The sequence below is a fragment of the Notamacropus eugenii genome, chromosome 5 (genome assembly GCF_028372415.1).
Source record: "Notamacropus eugenii isolate mMacEug1 chromosome 5, mMacEug1.pri_v2, whole genome shotgun sequence".
In the NCBI taxonomy this organism is placed as follows: Eukaryota; Metazoa; Chordata; class Mammalia; order Diprotodontia; family Macropodidae; genus Notamacropus; species Notamacropus eugenii.
In genome coordinates this window covers 25,585,430-25,605,026 of record NC_092876.1, presented here as the reverse complement: position 1 = coordinate 25,605,026, position 19,597 = coordinate 25,585,430, and the positions used below count along the sequence as shown (strand labels likewise).

At 44.5% G+C, this 19,597-nt stretch overlaps 1 protein-coding gene across 1 annotated transcript; it reads right to left on the bottom strand.

Moving 5' to 3' along the window:
• Positions 1-1,193: 1,193 nt before the first annotated feature.
• Positions 1,194-18,181, bottom strand: LOC140503684 (cell adhesion molecule CEACAM8-like). The gene is made up of 7 exons (XM_072607853.1): positions 17,982-18,181; positions 14,175-14,534; positions 9,953-10,064; positions 6,997-7,064; positions 4,557-4,618; positions 2,383-2,436; positions 1,194-1,868 (listed from the first exon to the last, which is right to left on the bottom strand). The coding sequence occupies exons 1-7, from the start codon at positions 18,043-18,045 to the stop codon at positions 1,800-1,802; spliced, it is 789 nt and encodes a 262-aa protein (XP_072463954.1). The 5' UTR covers positions 18,046-18,181; the 3' UTR covers positions 1,194-1,799.
• Between the last annotated feature and the right edge of the window lie 1,416 nt (positions 18,182-19,597).

Genomic DNA, 19,597 nt, shown 5'->3' with positions numbered 1-19,597 from the left:
TTTGCTACCAGAGGACTTTAGGAAATTTTTAGCCAGGGACCAGGAACTGGGAACAAAGACATAGGCTGCTAGAACCTAAAGCTGATCTTAGTTTGACAGAGGCAGAATCTCATCTCCAGCCCTTCATTTTCTCTTTTGGTGGTCCCAGATCTCTTAAACCAAAAAGAATTATAGTAGCTTATATTTCTAGAACATGAAATCGGGCTGGTCACAAATCCCAACTCTGCTGATTACTATCTGTGTGACCTGGAGCATGGCTTTTAAGGAAGGAATGATGGAAATAAGAATTTTATTAAGCTTCTACTACGGGCCAGGCACTGTGCTAAGTGCTTTACAAATATTATCTTGTTCGAGCCTCACAACTACCCTGACAGTATTATTATCCTCATTTTACAGATGAGGAAATTGAGGCAAAGAAAAGTTAAGTGACTTGCCCAAGGTCACACTGCTAGTAATTTTAATCCTAAATCTAACCCTTGTTGCACATATCAAAATGTTTCTGTTTTACATTGAGTATTCCTCATGGATTTACCAGGGGTGTGCAATGAATATTGTTTGATTTCTCTTCAAAAATTTAATCCAATATAAAAATAGAAGTTAGCAAGATAATTTTTTTTAAAAAATAGATCATTGCAAAGGATTCCCAAGTAAACCAGATGAAATTTAATAGATATGGATATAAAGTCTTGTACTTTAGTGAAAAAACCAAAATTGGACAAACAATCAGGAGAACATTACATGAACAGCAAATCATATGGGGGGAAAAAGCCTTAGAGGTTCCAGTCAGTTAATTAAGAAATAGCCAGTGTGGGTTGTGGCAGGTAGGAGAGGGGCTGAGTCTTTGCTCAGACCTTCATGCCTTGACCTGACCCTGAAGTGTTGCCCTCACCTGTCTCCATGTCTGCCTCTGAATCCCAAGTTCCTCTTCAGACTCTGCTCAGGGGGCATCTCCCAACCTACTCCGCTTCTCCCTTCCCCCTCACCCCCAGGTGCTTGTGTTCTCTCCCATATCATTTTTGTATTTACTGATTTTTGTTTGTCTATATACATGTTGTGTGCCCTCCAGCCACCCAAGAAAAAGTGAACATCTGAGGGTAGGAACTCTTGGTTTCTGTGTTTGTGGTGGCAGTACCTAGTGCTCTACCCCAACATCTAAGTACCTACCATGTGCCAAGCAGACAATATCTATCATATAGCAGATCCTTAAATGTTTATTGAATAGAATTAAATTAATACCATCCTTGGGCTGAATTCATAAAAAATAAAGTGCCTAGAACAACAGAGATAATAGTTTACATAAATCAACTCATATTTGGAATCTAGAATCTAGAATGCAAGATCTGGGAGGGACCTTAGAACATAGACAATTGGGGCTGGTGAGGAAGGGGGTAGCCTTTGAAAACAGAACTTAGAATGTTACAGTTCTCTTAGAGGTTTCATATTCTCTTTTTCTAAGGTTCCTCCTGGTTCTGCCATCCCATGTTCTATATCCTAAGGCCCTTCCCTGATCTCCCCTTTTCTGATTCTCCCATTTTACAAAGTCGCCATTGCCACTGGACAATGACCTCTGAATCTGATGTTCAAGGCTGTGGCAGGATCTCTAGGAGGGACCCAGTTCATTGCGATGCTGGAGACAAGTGCTCCTTAGGGTTCAGGTAGACGCTCTCTTGAGTGGGTGCTCTTTTCCACCACAAAATACACACTGTCTCTGTGGAATGTCCCTGGATCCCAAGGGAAGGAGGTCACCCCAGAAGGGAAAAACAGGACAGTCTCTTCATCTTGGGGGTCTCCCCTGTCCCCTAACAGGCCTGGACTTTTGGCCAGACCATGACTTCATCATAAATGTCCATTTTGCTGACGTCCAATGCCTGTGAAGAAAGAAGACATATTTGAGGCTGGCAGTCGCAAGATGGAGATTCGAGTCTCAGTTTGGCTGATTACTTTTTTTATAACCATGGACCAATTAATGACTTCTCTCAGCCTCCCTGTCCTACTAATGCCTTCTGCCCCTCTGATTAGCAGGCAGGACAATGAATTCCTCCCCAAACCTCCATTTAAGGAGGGAGCCCAGGCCAGGCATCTCTTTGTTTCCCACCCAGCTGTACTCCTTTGACTTCTTCATCATGACCTCACCTCCATCTCAGGTACCCCTTCCCTCACCCCTTTTCAACATCACCTTGTGTGTGGTTTTCCCTCATTCAATTTTAAGCTCCTCAAGGTCAAAGACTTTTTGTTTTTCATGTGTACCCCTGCTCTTAGAACAGTGCCTAGCACATAGTAGGTGCTTAAAATTTTTATTGACTGACTGAAAGTAAAAAGATAGGGCTGAACTATAAGATCTCTCCAAATCCATGAGTTTTTACTTTCTCACACCCACAGTACCTGGTGGGGGGCCTCCAAAATCTCTGGAAAGGAAATGGATGACAAGCCTCCTCCCTGTGAAAAAATAAGAGGCATGGGTAGCCCTACCTTCCCTCCATCCCCTCACCAAGTCTCACCAAGACTTCAGGGGTGGAGAAGGAAAGAGGACCAAGGATCACCAATGTGACAGTGGGCAGTGTGGCATGGTGGAAAGAGCACTGACTCCTCAGTCAATGAAACTGAGTTCAAATGTCACCTCTGATACTGCATATAGCACTGGGCAAGTCACTCAATCTCTCTGGACTCTCAGTTTCCTAAGATGGAGATACTGATGGAGGTAAACTAGAATTTGGGGGTTGCTTAAACTCTTTAGTGTCCTAAATGTCATTGACAGTCTGGTGAAGTCCAGAATTGTGCTTTTAAATGTATAAAATTAGATGCACAAGATTACAAAGGAAATATATTAATCGTTGGTACGAATTCTGAGACCTAGATCTAGGGCAAGGAAAAGCAAGCTATCTGGTGGTGGGAGTGAGGAGACAATTCTCTGGCCTCGACTCCCGTTTTCCCTTCTGACACTGTGGCCTTTAGGTTGGCAGCTGGTTCACAGGTGTGGGAGGAGATGCTGAAGGCTCACAAGGCATCGATTCACTTTGAGCTTCTGAGTTCCTCATGAACTTGACAATGACTCTCCTGAAGACTGTGAGTAGGACAGCATTTAGGAGGCATGCTTTATTGGTTGAATTCACTTTGCTCTCTCCTTGTAGAAGGGTGGCAGAGACTGCTGATGGAATTCAACAACTGGCCTTCATCTTTCCTAAAACTTCTGAGAGCTGAGCATGTTTAAAGGACTCAGCTTAAGTTCAACCTTCCATTTTAGCACAGTGCCTTGTATCCAGTAGGTGCTATATACACATTTATTCTCTTTCTCTTCTCTCCTGAAATTACCCTCTATCCATTTTGAATCCATTTTGCATATATCAGAATATGCATTCATTCTAATGGTGAGACAATGTTTATATATGCATATGTATTGATATGCATGTATACATGTACTTATGTAATATTTTAATACATATTCAGGATGCTTCATGTTCATATAAGTATACATAAAATATATACATATGTGTATGTATACACATTACATTTTCCTAAACAGTCTATTTGTTGCATGCCCTCCACCCCACCCACAAAAGGTAAGTTTTCCGAGGGCAGTAACTCTCCTATTTTTTTGTCTATATGAATATTGTATATCCACATATTTATTCCATAAATATATACACATTATATGTACATGTATTTACTCCTCCTAAATACATGTTATATATGCATACATTTATGTTTATATATTGTCTCCCTCATTAGAATATAAGTACTTTGAGGGCAGGGACTATTTCATTTTTTTCCTTGCATTTCCAGACCCTAGAAAAGTGCTTGGAAGATAGTAGGTATTTAATAATGTTTATTGATTGATTGACTAATCATGGGAAAAGCTGTAGAGAATGTTTAAATATGTTGTGGTTTTTTTTTCCTTTTGTTGAGTCTATGACTATGAGTAAAAACACTGTATACAGTTAAGGCTTGTCTGGTTGTTTTCATGGCAGACTCCTTTCACAAGATGTGCTTTCTTCATGTACATAGGGCTCTGTGATATACAGATGTTCTAGGAAGAAGGAGTTGGTTTTCCTGGTGGGGGGGATGGGGTTGAAAGTTCTTCTGTTTGGATAAATCATCACTGATTTATATGGGGAAGGTCCAAGGTGAGGCAGTGGGAAAAGAGCTCTGACTCTTGTACTTGCTACCCATGAAAGCTTGAGCAAATCATTTAAACTTTTTGGACTTCAACTTCCTCAATGATAAAATGAAAGAATTGTTTCAGACAACTCCCAAGTCCCTCCCAGCTCTAGAGTTCCGTATTGTAAGATCCATCTCAGTTCTGACAATCTATATCCTAAAGTTCTCCTATATTTTCTGTTCTAAGGTCCCTCCCAGTGCTGCGCTTTCCTTTTCTACCGACTCTGACAATCTATGCTTTGAGGACCCTCCCAGCTGTAACATTCCAGAATTTATGGGTCTTTTTAATGAGGACACCCTGCTCTATGAGTCCTGGATTGGGGAATCTCTGTCAGAGAGGAAGGGAGAGGAGGGATTGAGCACAGCCAGAGACCTGGGACTAAGAATGGGGGTGTTCTTACCTGGCCAGTCAGGATCATGCCTCGATGCCACTGGTGATTTTCATACATGATATCTTCTCTACCTGGAGAGGGAGAAATCCAGACAGGAAGTCCTCTCTGAACCTCAAGGACCAAAACTGTCTCTATCTCTCTCTCCAAGGTGAAATGTGAATTGCTAAAGGGGAAGAGGACCCCAGGGAGCAAAGCTACTAGGCATACCTCCTCTCTTCTAAGCTATTAGAGGAGGGAGGGAACATATCTGAGATGTGAAAAGTCACAGAGACTGGCAGCTGCTTATTGTCATCAATGGCAATGAGTCTGAGTGGTAGACTGATGTGGTGGCTAGAGAGTTGGTCTCAGAGTCAGGAAGATCAAGGTTTGAGTCCAGCCTTAGATGTAGCCTGATTGTGGGACCTCGGCAAGTCTCAGTGTCCCAGACAGCTCTCTAAGTTTCTTGGTTGTGGAGTGGGTACCAGTCTGCATGGGCAGAGGGACTTTTCTTTGCCTGTGGGAAGGGATTTGAATGATAAAATCACAAGTACAGAACAAAGCAGCAATAACGATAACTAGATTTCCATTCCACTTAAAAGAGTGTTTCATAAACACATCTTTGATTCTTTTAGACAGTAAGAATGAGGGCTGATGACCTAAGAAGAAGATCATAGAATCGCAAAGCTGGGAGAAGGAACACACTGGGTGACAGTCAGTATCCAGAAAAGATCTTAGTGAATTCAAGCATTGTTCGAAAGCTTAATAAGATCAAATGTCATAGGGATAAATGAAAAGTCTTGCATTCGGTACAATCAAGTTTTCAAGAGAAAGATGGATAGACAATAGCTTGTCTAAAAAAAGAGCTAAGGGTTTCAGTGAACTTCAAATCATAAGGGTAATGTGATGGGCAAAAACATGAATGACGTCTTGGGCTGTATTAAGAGAGATACACCCTTAAGAGGAAGGGGAAAAAGTAATTGCACTGTATGGACTCTGACCCAGTCAGATCATATTTTTTTGAGTGTTCTCTTTCCTCGATGGGTCAACTAGATGGCATAGTGGATAGAGCACTGGTCCTGGAGTCAGGAGAACCTGAGTTTAAAATCTGGCCTGAAACACTTATAAGCTGTGTGACCCTGGGCAAGTCACTTAAATATGATTGCCTCCAGAAAGAAAGAAAGGAAGGAAGGAAGGAAGGAAGGAAGGAAGGAAGGAAGGAAGGAAGGGAGGGAGGAAGGAAGGGAGGAAGGAAGGAAGGAAGGAAGGAAGGAAGGAAGGAAGGAAGGAAGGAAGGAAGGAAGGAAAAGAATAGAAAAGAAAAGAAAAGAAAAGGAAAAGAAAAGATGTAAGCTCCAGGGAGACAGGGACTTTCTTTTTCCCTATTTGTATCCCTAGCTCTTAGCACAGTGCCTAGAACATAGCAGATGCTTAATATATACTACTGACTTACTGGTTGTGCTCAGTTCTGACTAACAAAGGTTAGGAAGGTCACAAGTGTCCAGTGGATGACAACCAGATGGCAAAGGGCCTAGAATCCATGTTATATGTTGGTTGTTTAGACTAGAGAACAGAAGACTGGGCAGTGGGACACGGTGTATCATGAGAGTTATTTTCAAGTATTTCAAGGACTGTAGGACAAAAAGGAATTGGACTTGACCTGTTTGACCCCCAAGAGAGCAGGATCAGGAGCCATAGATAGAAGATGCCCAAAAGCAGATTGAGGCTTAAGGTTAGGAGATAGCTTCCTACCAACAAGAGTTGTCCAGGGTGGAATGGGTTACCTTGGGATGCATTGGGTTCCCCTTGACTAGAGGTCTTCCAGTCAAGGCTGGAGGGTCACCTATCAGAGTGTGTTATAGTGGATCTTTCTCATATGGGCTGGACTAGAAGGCCATTGAAGTCCCTTCCAACTCTGTGGTTCAGTGACAACTCACATATTTCATGGGTACATCTTGGATGAGGAAAGAAGTTCTGGAAGACAGTCCCTTCCTCCATATGTTGGGTGGACCTCTCTTGTGGTGAACTTATCCTGAAAGAGAGTCTGCAGAAAGGCTGGGGTTTGTATGGCTATAAGAAACACCCTCATCAATGAAAGCATAGATCCTTTAGATTTGGTATATTTGCAATAAGCCAGTCATGAGTATCTTAACTATGGGAGTATTCTCTGATGATTCATGAATTTTACTGTTGAGACCTATTTATAGGAAAAATATAGCCAAGTTAGTTGAAAGATGCCATGAAAATCTGAAGGAAGGTAGGACATGTATGAGCATTCCCATTTTATGGACAATGAAACTAGAAAGTCTCGTGACTTGTACAGGGTCTCACAATGAACATTAAAGTTGGGACTCAGATCTCAAAGTCCTGACTGTAACTAAAGTATACCTCCCACTTAAGCCATACTGGTTACTCTCAGATGGAGAAGGGACAACATCAAAAAACCCTTCCCTTCTCAAATTCAGAAACTCACCATTATTCTGATTTCCAGCATGATGCCTTTGTCTTTGGACAGAATCTTCTCTTGTGCTCCGTGAAGACCTGAGAATCCAGGAAGGGGTAGAGCCCTGAAGTCAGTATGAAAAGAACTGTCCATTCCCAGTCACACTCCCATTTCCATGCTGATAACTGCCTTAGCCAGGAGCATAGTCAGGCCAGTGGGTCAGTGAGAGATCTTATCAGTGTCGACAGTTGGTTGGCAATAACATAGGCCAACCCTGGGAGAAGAAGAAGACTTCCTGGAGTAAGCATGTGATTGGGAAAACAAGTGGGCATCCTAGGGGGGGGGGGAGGAATTTCTAATAGGTGGATAGAATTCTGGGGAATTTGAGAGCAGGTAGTGTCAATATAAGAGTGATCAACAGGGGATGTCCTGGAAGGAGTACAGAGTGGAGGGTAAATCATGAGAGGAATCAATTGAGAGGAGGCAATTGACAATATGGAAGCATTGTAGGTAGGTAAAGGTAAGGCACTGGGATTATCAGGCAAGAAGCGGTCAGTAGAAGATCAAATGAGGAAGGTGCATTAGGAATAACACAGAAAATGACAAATGAAAAGGTGTCAGAGAAACCTGAGAAGACCTGTGTGAACTGATGCAGAGCAAAGTGAGTCAAGCTAGGAAACCAATGTATACATATCATAAAGACAAACAACTTTGAAAGACTTAGGAACTCTTCTGGAGGACTGTTAATACAGCTTGCTGCTCACATACTAACAGAGGCTGCATGAACTCAAGGAGATAGAATGACACAGATTTTTTCAGACTTGTTCAGGTACAAGCTCAGTTCTCACGTGAATGGTCTCGGGTCAGGTAAAGGTGGGGGCTTCTTGAAACCTCTGCGCTCTCACGAGGCCCCCCAGAGAACAGCTGGGAATTGAGGGAGTGAGATGCAAGTTATCTTGTTTTCCACCTCTTCTCAGTGGAAACTTGCTGGGGAGAGCATCCCACTCTTGAGATTGGTCCATGGTCTGAGCACACCTTTTGTTAAATGACTAAGGGGCTGAGGGCATGCCCGGCCCACAAGCGAACTATGCAGCTGGGAGAGCTTAAATGGGGACAGGAAAGCCTGGGGGTTGGGTTCTTCTCTCCTTGGGAAGGAGAAGGGGGCTCCCATGAGGAGAACTCGCCCTGCATGCTGCTATGTAGCTTGTATCCGGAATAAAGCCTACACCCCTGTTTGACTCTGGAGGTCTCTTCTCTCATATGTTTATCCGGCTGGCCACCGAAGACCTGAGATAGGTAAGAGGACCCAGCAGCCCACGGCATTAGGCTGGACACAGACTTAACTCATGTGTGAATATTTTCCTTGACTCTGCCAATTTTGTTACAAAGAGTTTTTCTTTTTTTTTTTTTAATCAGGGAATGGAAGGAGGACATAGTGTTGCCAAAAAATAAAAAAAGGTCATGAAAACTTTTTTTTTGATACACAGAAGGGTATAGCTTTGGAAGTAACTTGTTGGCTTTATTAGATACTTTAAAAAAAAGTGACCTGTGATTGCCAAAGAAGAGATAAAAGAAGACACTTTCCCACCCATTCCTCTGCAGAGATAGTGGGATAGGGAGCACTGCAGGATCAGTGGATCTCTACATACGTAGTGTCAGTTGTTAGTTGGTTTTTTCCCAGTATCAATCAGTTTGACTGTTTTTATCTGCTTTCCTTTTTCTTTAAAAAAATTCTTTGTTATGAGGGATATAACATATAAGGCATATGTCCCCCCTCTCTCAGAGGGAAGAGATATAGTGGAAATTTTAGGCAACGTCAGAGCAAACAATGCCAACACAAATTTACTTTTTTAAAATAGCAAACGTATATAGTAAAGATATGCAGTTTCATAAATAACCCTCTTTCTGTTCTATTTTGAATAGGGAAATTTCTTTTTTTTCGTTAAATTCAGAATTATATATGTTATAAATATATAAATACCATTTTAAATATTTATATGTATATGTGTATACACATGTATATTAAACACTTCACATATGTGTGTATGTTTTATGTGTGTGTGCGTATGTGCGTATATTCGTACATGTATATGTATGTAAAATAGACTGAAATCTAAGCAGATCACATTAGGAAATTAGGCAGCTAGAAATAGGATGAGGTCCAGCCAGTGACCAGTCAGCATTGAGAAGATGAGATGGGGCAGGATGGGGAACAACACATGGGATGTGGTAGGTGTATTGAGTATGGTATCATGAGAGTCTATCTGTAGATAACTGGAAACAGGGAAACCATGGAGGCAAGAGAGAGGAAGAGAAGGGAGTCTTAGAAGGCATGTGGGATGAGACATATAGGACTTCAGAAAACAATGTTCCTTTTAGAATAAAAACCAGCTCTGGGAGACGGAGTGAGGACTGGCATTTAGGGGCTGGACTCTAGTCTCCAGGGGAAATGGGGGGACAGTCCAAAAACCAGGTTCCAGATAGCACAACAAGGCCAAGACTACAAGTGGGGGGCAACATGGGTTCAGTTGGAAACAAATCCATGGGGAAGGCTCAGCCAGAGGAATCTCTCTGACAGACTAAGAGAGAGAGATATTTCAATGGGCAGCCTGTGGAGGACAGGGCACAGCAGCACAGCAGTTTAGAACTGAGACGCAGGAACCTGGGCAAAAGATTGGGGCCCAGGGTAGAACTCCATTCCCCAGGAAGATGGGTGAGAACACCAACTTCCCAGCAAATGGATGTCAGTTCAGGATTGACTTGGGGTAACAAGGTGGACCTTTATCTTTAGCACTTGGCTGTAAGGGAGGCTGAATTGATGAAGAGCTCTCTGAGGTTTTAGTGACCAAGGTTCTTCATGGTGGTCACACACACACACACACACACACACACACACACACACACACACACACAGGGGGTGGGCACATCCCTGTGTCTGAGAAAAGAATGGGTCCTGGTAAAGTCCATTTTTCTGAGGAATCCTTACCCTCGACTTTGCTTGAAGAGAAAGTAGCCCAGGACACCCATGACGACCACACCAGCCAGGGCTCCAAGGACAATACTGGCAACTAACCCAAAGTGGGAGGTCTTGGGAGAATCTGTCAAGAGAAGAGAGGGGTCAATATGAGACTGTAGCCTGAAAACCTAAGTTCCTGAATTTGGGGTTATAGTGTCCAACCTGGAGGCCCAAAGTGAGGCAAGGATTCACCCAAGGTCTCACAGCAAGTCCCACTGAGCTGAGACTTGAACCAAAGCGTCTGGACGACTCTGTTCTCAGCCCTGTGGGGAGTGAAGGTTAAGATTTTGACCTGAGAGAACTTATATTCTATGAGGGAAAGGAAAGGCAGGACTGCAGATAACTAGACACAAGGGTCTGTGGGAGAGCCCCTGGCATTATCGGTTCAGAGAATACAGAGTTCCCTGTGGGAGAGTGCTCAGGGTGAGGCTCTCAGGGGATACAAATCTTCAGATGGGCTTTGAATGACAGAGAAGGGAGAGTTCCCTGGGCACTAAGGTGATCAGAGGTGGGGCTTCCTGGAGAAGGTGGCATCTGTCTTGAACCTTGGAGAGACCAGAAAGTCAAGGAGAGCCAGAGAAGTGCACAGAAGGGGGATGAAGGGAGGGAGAAATGAAAACTGAATCCTGTTTTCTCCAGTAAAAGAAATGTAGAGAATGACTGGAGAATAGGACTTGGGAGGAGGGTCTTGGACACATATTGGTAGCTTCTATATATCAGAATGAGTAGTATGAGAAGAGCAGGGCAGCTAGATCTGAGTAGTTACTTGGGGCAGTGGGCAGTCTGGAGTCAGGAAGACCAAATCAGCCTCAGATATTTCCAAGCTCTGACCCTGGGCAAGTTACTTGACTTCTTCCTCAATTTACTCATCTTTAAAATGGAGCACCTACCTCCCAGAGTTGTTATGAAGCACAGAGTAAGTATTATACAAATAGTGATTGCTGTTGTTAACAGAGGTGTAGCTAGGAATGCTAGCATCCAGGAGGAGTGGGAGGGGAGCTATGCAGACAACACTATTCCAAGCCTCAGATGTACTCATGCAAGGCAACACTTGAGCAGCACCATGGTGTGGTGGACAGAGGATAGAACTTCGAGTCAGAAAGAGCTTGGTTCAGCTCAAAACCTGTCTCAGACACTTTTACTAGTAACTGGTCAATAAATGCTTCTTGACTGATTGCTACTGGCTGTATGACCCTAGGTAAGTCACCCAAACCTCTCTGTGTTTCACTTTCCCCTTCTCCAAATTGAAGGTGTTGGACTCCATGGTCTTGAAGATTCCTCCCAGCTCTAAATCCATAGCCCTATGACCTCTGCCCCAAGAGGGAGTTGCAGGGATACCACCTCAAGGAGACAAGAGGAAGCAAGCAGAAAGGTGAAGTCCAAGAGGAATGAGAAACTTGTGGTAGAATGCAGGCTACAGGAAAGGTTCAGGACCCTTGCCATGTTATATGGCATGGGGCTAATGGAGGACCAGCAAGTGTGGGGAAAACTGAGGGGAAAAAGTAGTGCCCACCCCAGTATCACTACCCTAGGTAAAAGCCCCATCTGCCCCACCCTCATTAGAGCTATAGATGAAAATAACAGGAAGCTGGTGGCCAGAGGTCCGAGTAGAGTCCAGCACCAGGAAAGTGGAGACAAGAAAATGAGAGACCAGAGACCAAGAAGCCAGTGAACAGGCTATGGGCAGTATCCTCTCAAGAGAAGATGAGGCTTATGTTCAGGGGATGGAAGGCCAAGTTAAATTCTAGTAGTCTCTAGGTATATCTACCTTAAGAACTAGGGATTGGATGGAAAGAACCTGATTTGGAGAAGACATTCTACTTAGGCCAGCTGTATGGGATAGGACCAGATCAATGACTTCACTGGAAGAGAGAACTCCTGGGTGAGAAACTCCCTCTACCAATGCCAGTCAGTATCTTCTCTCCAACTTACAGTCTTAGAGAGTTTCTTGGACAATTCAGAATTGAAGGGTCTTACCCAGGGTCACAGAGCCAGGATGGTTCAGAGGTAGAATTTGAACCTAGACCTTCTTGGGTCAGAGGCCAATCCTGTATGGACTAGGCTTCCTCTCCTGGGTAGATTCCCTTATCCTTCTTCATTCTCATTTTCTCACGTTCAAATTTAGGGTTAAATGATCTCCATATTTTTTTCCAGGTCATATATTATTTGTTCTAAGGTCTTTCCCAGCTCTGATATTCAGAATACTAAGGATCTTCTTCCCTCTGCATTCTATGTATGAAGGACTCTCCTAACTTGGATGTTTTCTGTTCTAAGGCCCTTCTTATCTTGGTTGTTCTCTAAGGTTCCTCCTAGGCAGCACCCTCTGCTAGAAACTGTGGGGAGAAAGCCTGTAAGAGAGGAAAAAACAGCCTGCCTTCAGGGTGCCCCTGATCTAAGTGGGCCAGTCAAGGTTTCTGCTTCCAGAGTTTCCAGATTAAAAGGGGAGATGTTCTGTCCCATACTCCTCCTTCCTCACTTCTACCATTATCAGTGACCCCATTTACCCCATTTCCTATATTGAGATTGCTTTCATCCCCCACTCTGAGGAAATGACACCCTCAAACTGTCAAATGTTAGTGCCTGAGACAAAACCCCCACTACCTGTACTTGCACACAAACACGTACACACACACACGCATGAACAAACATGTACACACATGTACACATACTAGTGGCAAAGACAGAGTGATGAATTTATAACCTAAAGATCTGGGTTTAAATCCTACCTCAGGCAGTTACTTGGCTGTGTGACCCTGAGCAAATCACTTTGCCTCACTTTCCTCATCTGTAAAAATGGAAATAATAACAACTCCTACTTTCCAGAGTTAGTGCAGCTAGGTTGTGGAGTGGATAGACTGGCAGACCTAGAGTCAGGAAGACTCTTCTTCCTGAGTTCGAACCTGGCCTCAGATACTTACTAACTGTGTAACCCTAGACAAGTTGTTTAACTGTTTTCCTCAGTTTCCTCATCTGTAAAATGATCTGGAGAAGGAAATAGCAAACCACTCCAGTGTCTTTGCCAAGAAAACCCCAAATGGGGTCATGGAGAGTCAGACAAGACTGAAATGAAACCGCACCAACAACAACCTTCTTGAGTTCTTGTGCGGATCAAATGCAATATGTCTAAAGTGCTCTCTAAATGCTGGCTATTATTATCTGGGAGTCTCTGCTTCTCCCAGATCCATTATTCTTTGTTTTAAGGCTCCTCCCAGTTTTGACATCTTCTAACTCTGAGCAGAGGCCCTAGAGCACTGGACTGAAGAATTAAGAAGACCAGGGTCCAAGTCCTACTTCAGACACTTACTAACTGAGTAGCCCTGGGCATCACCTGTGTGTCTCAGTTTCTTCATCTGTAAAATAAAAGCGTTGTACCTGATGTCCTCTGAGATCCCTTCTGGCTCTAAATCTATGGTTCAATGACCTAAGTTCCTGGGCTTGCTCAGATTCCATCATGATCCATGGGGCAGGTGGGATGTTGAGTCTGGTTTGAGGCCAAAGGAAAGTATTATAAGAAATTGTAAGGTGACTGAGAGTGGCATGCCCCATGCCCTAGCCCACCCCAGCTTTATTTGGCTCCTCTGGGCTGAGATGTGTCCCTTCCTTGAGAGGGACCCTGAGACATGGCCTGAGCTGTCCGACCCCAGCTGCCCTAGTATGCAGACACATGGATTTGTCTTCTATTGGTGTCTTTATAAAGACAGATGTTTCTCCCCTGGAGTAGGGGAGTGGAAAAGGAAAATCTCCAATTTCACGCTCTTTGATTCTCTGGGCTCACTCTCATCCCTTCCTTCTGCCACTGGGAAGGAAGTCCTCTAGGGCCCCCACCAAGGGCCTGGGACACAGTAGGTGCTTAAAAATTCTTTTAATTGAAGTATAAAAAGGAACAAGAAGTTCCCCTCCCCCCCTTCTTAATTCTTGGACTCATCCTCAGATGAATAAGCCAACCAATCAAAACCATTTATTATGGACTTCCTCTGTACCAGGCACTAAAGGTGAGAAGACAAAATTGGAACAAACCTTTTCAAGGAGTTTACATTCCATTAGAAGAGGAACATCCCATGAGTTTTGTCAGTAATTCACAGGGTGACTCTCCATGGTTCTGAAAGCCACCCCCAACCCCCAGACGTTGGGATAGGAAAGAAAATCTTCCCGAAATGGGTAGGATGACCTTAGTCCTTGGGAAGGCTCTTACCATTGATTTGCAAATGCCCCTGTCCCAATACTGGCTTCAAATCTTTGTTGGCGACTTGTATAATGTAAACACCGTCATCATTGGAAGTAAGATTGGTGATAAATAGGGAGCCGTTTGGGAAAATGCTCTCCCGGCCAGTGTAGTTGAGTCCTCTAGTCTGCTCTCCCGACTGGACTGCATAAGTAGCAATCTTGCTGGACTCCTCTATCATCTGCCGGAACCAGGAATAACTTTGAGGCTCCTTTGGGATCCCATGGACAGCCAGGGTGATGTTGCTTCCAACTGACCCAGGGGAAGGAATAGGTGCTATGCTCAGTTGGGCCAAAGAAGCTAGCTGGATGTAAGAACTGAGGATTACGGCTGATAAAGAAAGGAGAAAGACAACGTCAGCATCACTGGTCCCCTCCTAAGCATGTGCTCAGCATGCAGCAAATGTTTAATAAACGTTTTTTCATTCATTCATTTATTCATTCATCTTCCTAAGGGACCAAGGAAAAGGAGAAAGTTTGACAATTACACTACTGTCACTAAATGTCCCTAATCAGCTGTGTGACTTTGTTCATATATTCTGGGATTGATAAAATGGATACCCTGGAGACAGGGATGGACACTGAGGGCAGAATTATTCCCCATTCCCAGTCCAGAGAATGGTGGGACCTGCCACCTGTGCTTGGATCATCTCTCAGGGAAAGCTATCTCTTTAGAACCAGCCCTACTTGGTCTAGCTTTTCCCTAGAATGCACTGGCCTGAAAACTTGAAGTCATGGATTCAAGTCCCAGTTCTGACATTTCCTGGTATGGAGAAGACCTGCACTGGTGATGTGGTCCTAATTAAGTGACTTGACTAGAAATTAGGAAGACCAGGGGTTCAAGTGTGCCTCAGACATTTACTGTGTCACTCTGGGCAAGACATGGAGAAGAGCATTTGGGACGCTGGGTCTTTAGCCAATCATGGATCAGGGTTCTAGAACTACTCTACTTCTTACTGGCTGTGTGACTTCTCTGAAATTGTTTCCTCGTCTGTAAAATGAGGGGATTGGACTAGATGGCTTCTCAGGGCTGGCCCAGCTCTAGGGCTAGAATCCTTTAAGATACTTTTGTCCAGCCTTTATATCTTGCAGAGGAGGATAAGGAAGCCTGGGCAGAGGGAGTAATTTGCCCAAGGTCATGGAGTCAAGCAGAAAGTCCCTGAGGGTTGGAGCTGGTTACATCTGAAGCCCGAGGACCTCCCCATTCTCAGCTTCCCTGTCTTTGAGCTAGTCTCTTCCTTCCTTACTTCTCTCTTTCACTCTCTCCCTTCTTCCTTCCTTCCTTCTTTCCCTCCCTCCTCTTCTTCTCTTCCTCCCTTTTCTTCCCTCCTTCCTTTCTCCCTCTTTCTCTTCCCCTTTCCCTCTCTTTTCCCTCTTTCCTTCCTTCCTTCCCTCTCTCCCTCCTTCCTTACCCCTCTCTTCTTCCTTCTCTCCCTCTCTCTCTGCTCCTTTGCATCTCTCTCTCTCTTTCTCTCCCTCCCTCCCTCTCTCTCTCCTTTTTTCCTTCCTTTCTTCTCTCCCTCCCTGACACTTGGCCAGAGAGATCGTGAGCCCAGGATTTGCACTGAGGATTTCAGGCTACCAACACCTTTAGAGCTATTTCCTTCCATATCCTTCTTATACAGGGGCCAGAAGTTCAGTGATTTGTCTAAGGTTATTGGGGCAGCCCAGGGACATCTCTGGTATCTCTGGTAGGCTCTAGAGATACCAGATACCCCTCCTTTCCCCTGTATCCTCTCACTCATTCTCTGGACCCCATCCCCACCATGAACCCCCAAATCTAGGACCTTCCTTCTCCAAAAACTTCCATCTCCCATCCTAACCTCAATAATTGGCATACACTCCCCCAGCCTGTGGCTTCAGAGGTGGAACTCCCATCAGAAGTACCTGACGGAGACACCCCCACTCTTCCTTATGTAACTCCTGACTCCCTTGGTCATCTCTGAGTGACCCTGCTGGGTGGGATAGCCCAGTGATCTCACTTCAAAGAACTAGAAAGGGATAGAGAAGGCCAGAGAGGGAGAGGGAGGGTGGAGGGAGGGAGAAGGGATCATTAATCCCCTCCCCCTTTTAATGTTGTTCTTAATGAAGATCATATCCCCTTAAAGAAGCAATGGGATGGAGAAAGTCCTCACTCAGGACCTGGGTTCATTATTTCACCTGCTATTAATAATATATACATAATACCATATTTATAAAAATGTCTAACTATGAATGCTATATAAATAATACCCTCTGCATTATTATTTTACCTATTAGTAATATACACATATAAATAATCCCATATTTATAAAAATATAATGTTACATATAGCCATAAATAATCCTGTTTGGGACAGTCATTTTATCTATTATTACCTATGGGACCTGGGGCATGTCATTTCCCCCATCTATAAATCCTTTTCCCCACCTGTGAAAAGAGGGGATTTGACAAGAGATTCTTAAGAACCCTGTTTTTTTCCCCGGCTCCAGATTCTGGGTGTCTTTTACTTTCCAGTGGCAGTTATCTCAGGACATCCTTGACTTATCTTTTATTCCCCACCCCTTCCCTTCCCTTCCCTTCTCTTTTCTTCCCTGTCCCCAAATCAAGAAGACTTGGGTTCACTAGGTCCTCCTCAAGCCTAGAACCCACCTTTCCCAGAGACTAGGGCCATATGTGTCAAAGGCAGCACTTAACCTTGTCATCCTAACTCCGATGCTGGCATTCTATGCACTAAAATTGAAAAGACCCTTAAGACTATCTAGTCTAACCCTCTTGTTTTACAGATGGGGAAACTGAGTCCCAGAGAGGAATACTGACCTCCTCCTCAATGTCATAGTGCTAGTAAAGAGCAGAACGGAAACTTAAATACAGATTCTTGTGCATCTCTGACCAACGGCCCTCCAGCTCCTGCCCAGGTTTTCCTTCACTATTTCTTAACCCGGACCACCATGATGATCCCAAGCCATCGTTATACTCCTTCCTCTACCCATGACTTCTGACTCTAGTTGTGGGAACAGTCATTAAAAGGACACCTCCTTTCCTAGAAAGGTCAAGCCATCCCATTACTCCATGACTCCCCTCACCATCCCTGTGACTGCCCTGAACAGAATCCCTTCCTGGCCACCGGGAGTCCACATGTGTTGTTTTCTCTTATTAAGATAAAAGCTTCTTGAGGGCAGGCCCTGTCTTGTCTTTTTGCATTGTATCACCAGTGATTAGCACAGTGCCTGGTATATGTTGTTTTTTGTTGTGTCTGACTCTTCGTGACCCTATTTGGGGTTTTCTTAACAAAGATACTGGAATGGTTTGCCATTTCCTTCTCCAACTCATTTCACAGATAAGGAAACTGAGGTAAACAGGGTTAAGTGATTTGCCCAGGGTCACATACTAAGGGTCTGAAGGCAGATTTGAAATCAGGAAGATGAGTCTTCCTGTTTTCAAACCTAGAGCTCTGTGCACTATGGAGCCACCTACCTGCCCTTCTGGTACATAGTAGGTGGTTACTGAAAACTATTTCTATCCTTCCTTCCTTCCTTCCTTCCTTCCTTCCTTCCTTCCTTCCTTCCTTCCTTCCTTCCTTCCTTCCTTCCTTCCTTCCTCCAAAATTCTAAAGATCCCCACCTCTCCACTCCTATCCCTCATTTTACAGCCTAAGAAAACAGAAGCCCAGGGAAGGGAAGACCATTGTCCCCTACCTCAGGTTACAAGTCAAGCAAGGACTGGGTCAGGTCCCAGAGGGGGGTCTCCTGAGTCATAGCCCATGGCTCAGTAAATTGTCCCACAGCACCTCTCTTACCTGTAAACAGGAATCTCTTCCAACAACCTGGCCAGCCACGGGGAAGGTCCCAGGGCACCTCCATGAGGCTGTGCTCTCCTACCCACGCTGAGATTTCTCTCCTACCCTGCCGGCAGAGCTGGTGGTCGTGCGCCCCTGCCTCTGCCTCTGCCTCTGCCTCTGCCTCCAACTCCACCTCTGACTCCGACTGTCTCAGCCGCTCTGGAACCATTCCTACCTCTGGTTCACTCCTCCACTCGTTTATCTCCTCAAGGTCAGGTCACTTGGACTCTTTAAGAAAAGGGCTTAGATTCCAGATCTTGGGTTCCTCCCCCGCTGTTGGATGAGTACAGTGGCTTCCTGCCTCCCCTAAGAAATGTCCTCTTCCCTCTACCCACAGAGAAGGGAAGCAAGTGCCCCATAGTTATCAGGACTTCTCACACATGTGACCCCACCATGACCCCTTCTCCTGACTCCCCCTCAGAACTGAGGACATCCAGGAGGCAGGGGGTGATGGGTATTTCTAAATTCTCATTTTGAGGTCCCCTTCAGAGGATAAGAAAGTCTCCTTGCCCAGAACAGAATGGGTTCCCTTCCTCCCGTCCTGGCCTTAGGTCATGAGGCCTCAGGTCTGATAAAGGTGCTTGGGTTAGACTGATGCCCTAGTACTGGGACAGACATCCAACTGGGTGAGAGGGCACCATGGATGGGCCGTCCTGGAAACTTCCCTGCTAATCAGCCTGTCAATCAACAAGCATTTATTAAGTACCTAAGTTTAAATCCTGCTTCAGAAACTCACAAGCTGTGTCCCCTGGACAAGTCATTTGACCTCTCTGGGTCTCAGTTTCCTCATCTGCAAAATGGTGATGAGAATGGCACCTATGTCCCGAGATTACTTCGAGGAGCTAGTGAATTAACATAGGTAAAGTGTTTTGCAAATCCATTAGTATTGTTTTTAATCATCATGATCATTATATGCCAGGTACCATGATAGCTGCTTCTTGAGGACATATACGAAATAAATACATAATGGTTTCCATTGGGGGAGAGTGGTGGCTAACAACGAGGGGAAGGCCTCTTAAAGAATACAGCTTTTGAGCTGACCCTTGAGGGGAGATAATGGTTGTAAGAGACATAGATTAGGACAGAGAGAGAGCATTCCAGGCATAGCAGACAGCTTATTCAAAGGCATGGAGGTGGGAAATGGAGTATCATGTATGAAGAACGACAGGAAGACCAGCTTGACAGAACTGAAGAATTTGTAAGGGGGAGGGATGAATAATAATGTTGGGAAATTAATTTAGAGCCAGGTTGCACAGGGTCTTAAATGCCAAACAAAAGTGTTTGTATTTTTTCTTAGAGACAATAGAGACCCATAGAGCTTCTTGAGCAGTGGAGTGATGCAGTCTGAGCTTCACTTTCAGATCATCACTTTGCTAGTGTGTGATACCCTTCTGACATAAGAGAATCCCCGCCAGAGAGAACATAGTGACCCTTGTTTTCTCCACCTGGGCCCCCAGTGAAGGTACAGCTGTCAGTAGGTGAAGTTCTTATCCAGGTGGTGGTGATGGTTGTCCTTCATTCTTGAAGAGGACCAAAACGACATCACCATGATAAGCTCAAGTTTCAATGTGTCT

Bases quoted from the DNA above. Each gene is read 5' to 3' on its own strand.
- LOC140503684 (XM_072607853.1), bottom strand. From the start codon at position 18,045: ATGGAGGTGCCCTGGGACCTTCCCCGTGGCTGGCCAGGTTGTTGGAAG. The intron at 14,535-17,981 runs GTAAGAGAGGTG...TTTCTTTATCAG, and splicing joins GAAGAGATTCCTGTTTACAG to CCGTAATCCTCAGTTCTTAC. The intron at 2,437-4,556 runs GTAAGAACACCC...ATTTTTTCACAG, and splicing joins GCATGATCCTGACTGGCCAG to GGAGGAGGCTTGTCATCCAT.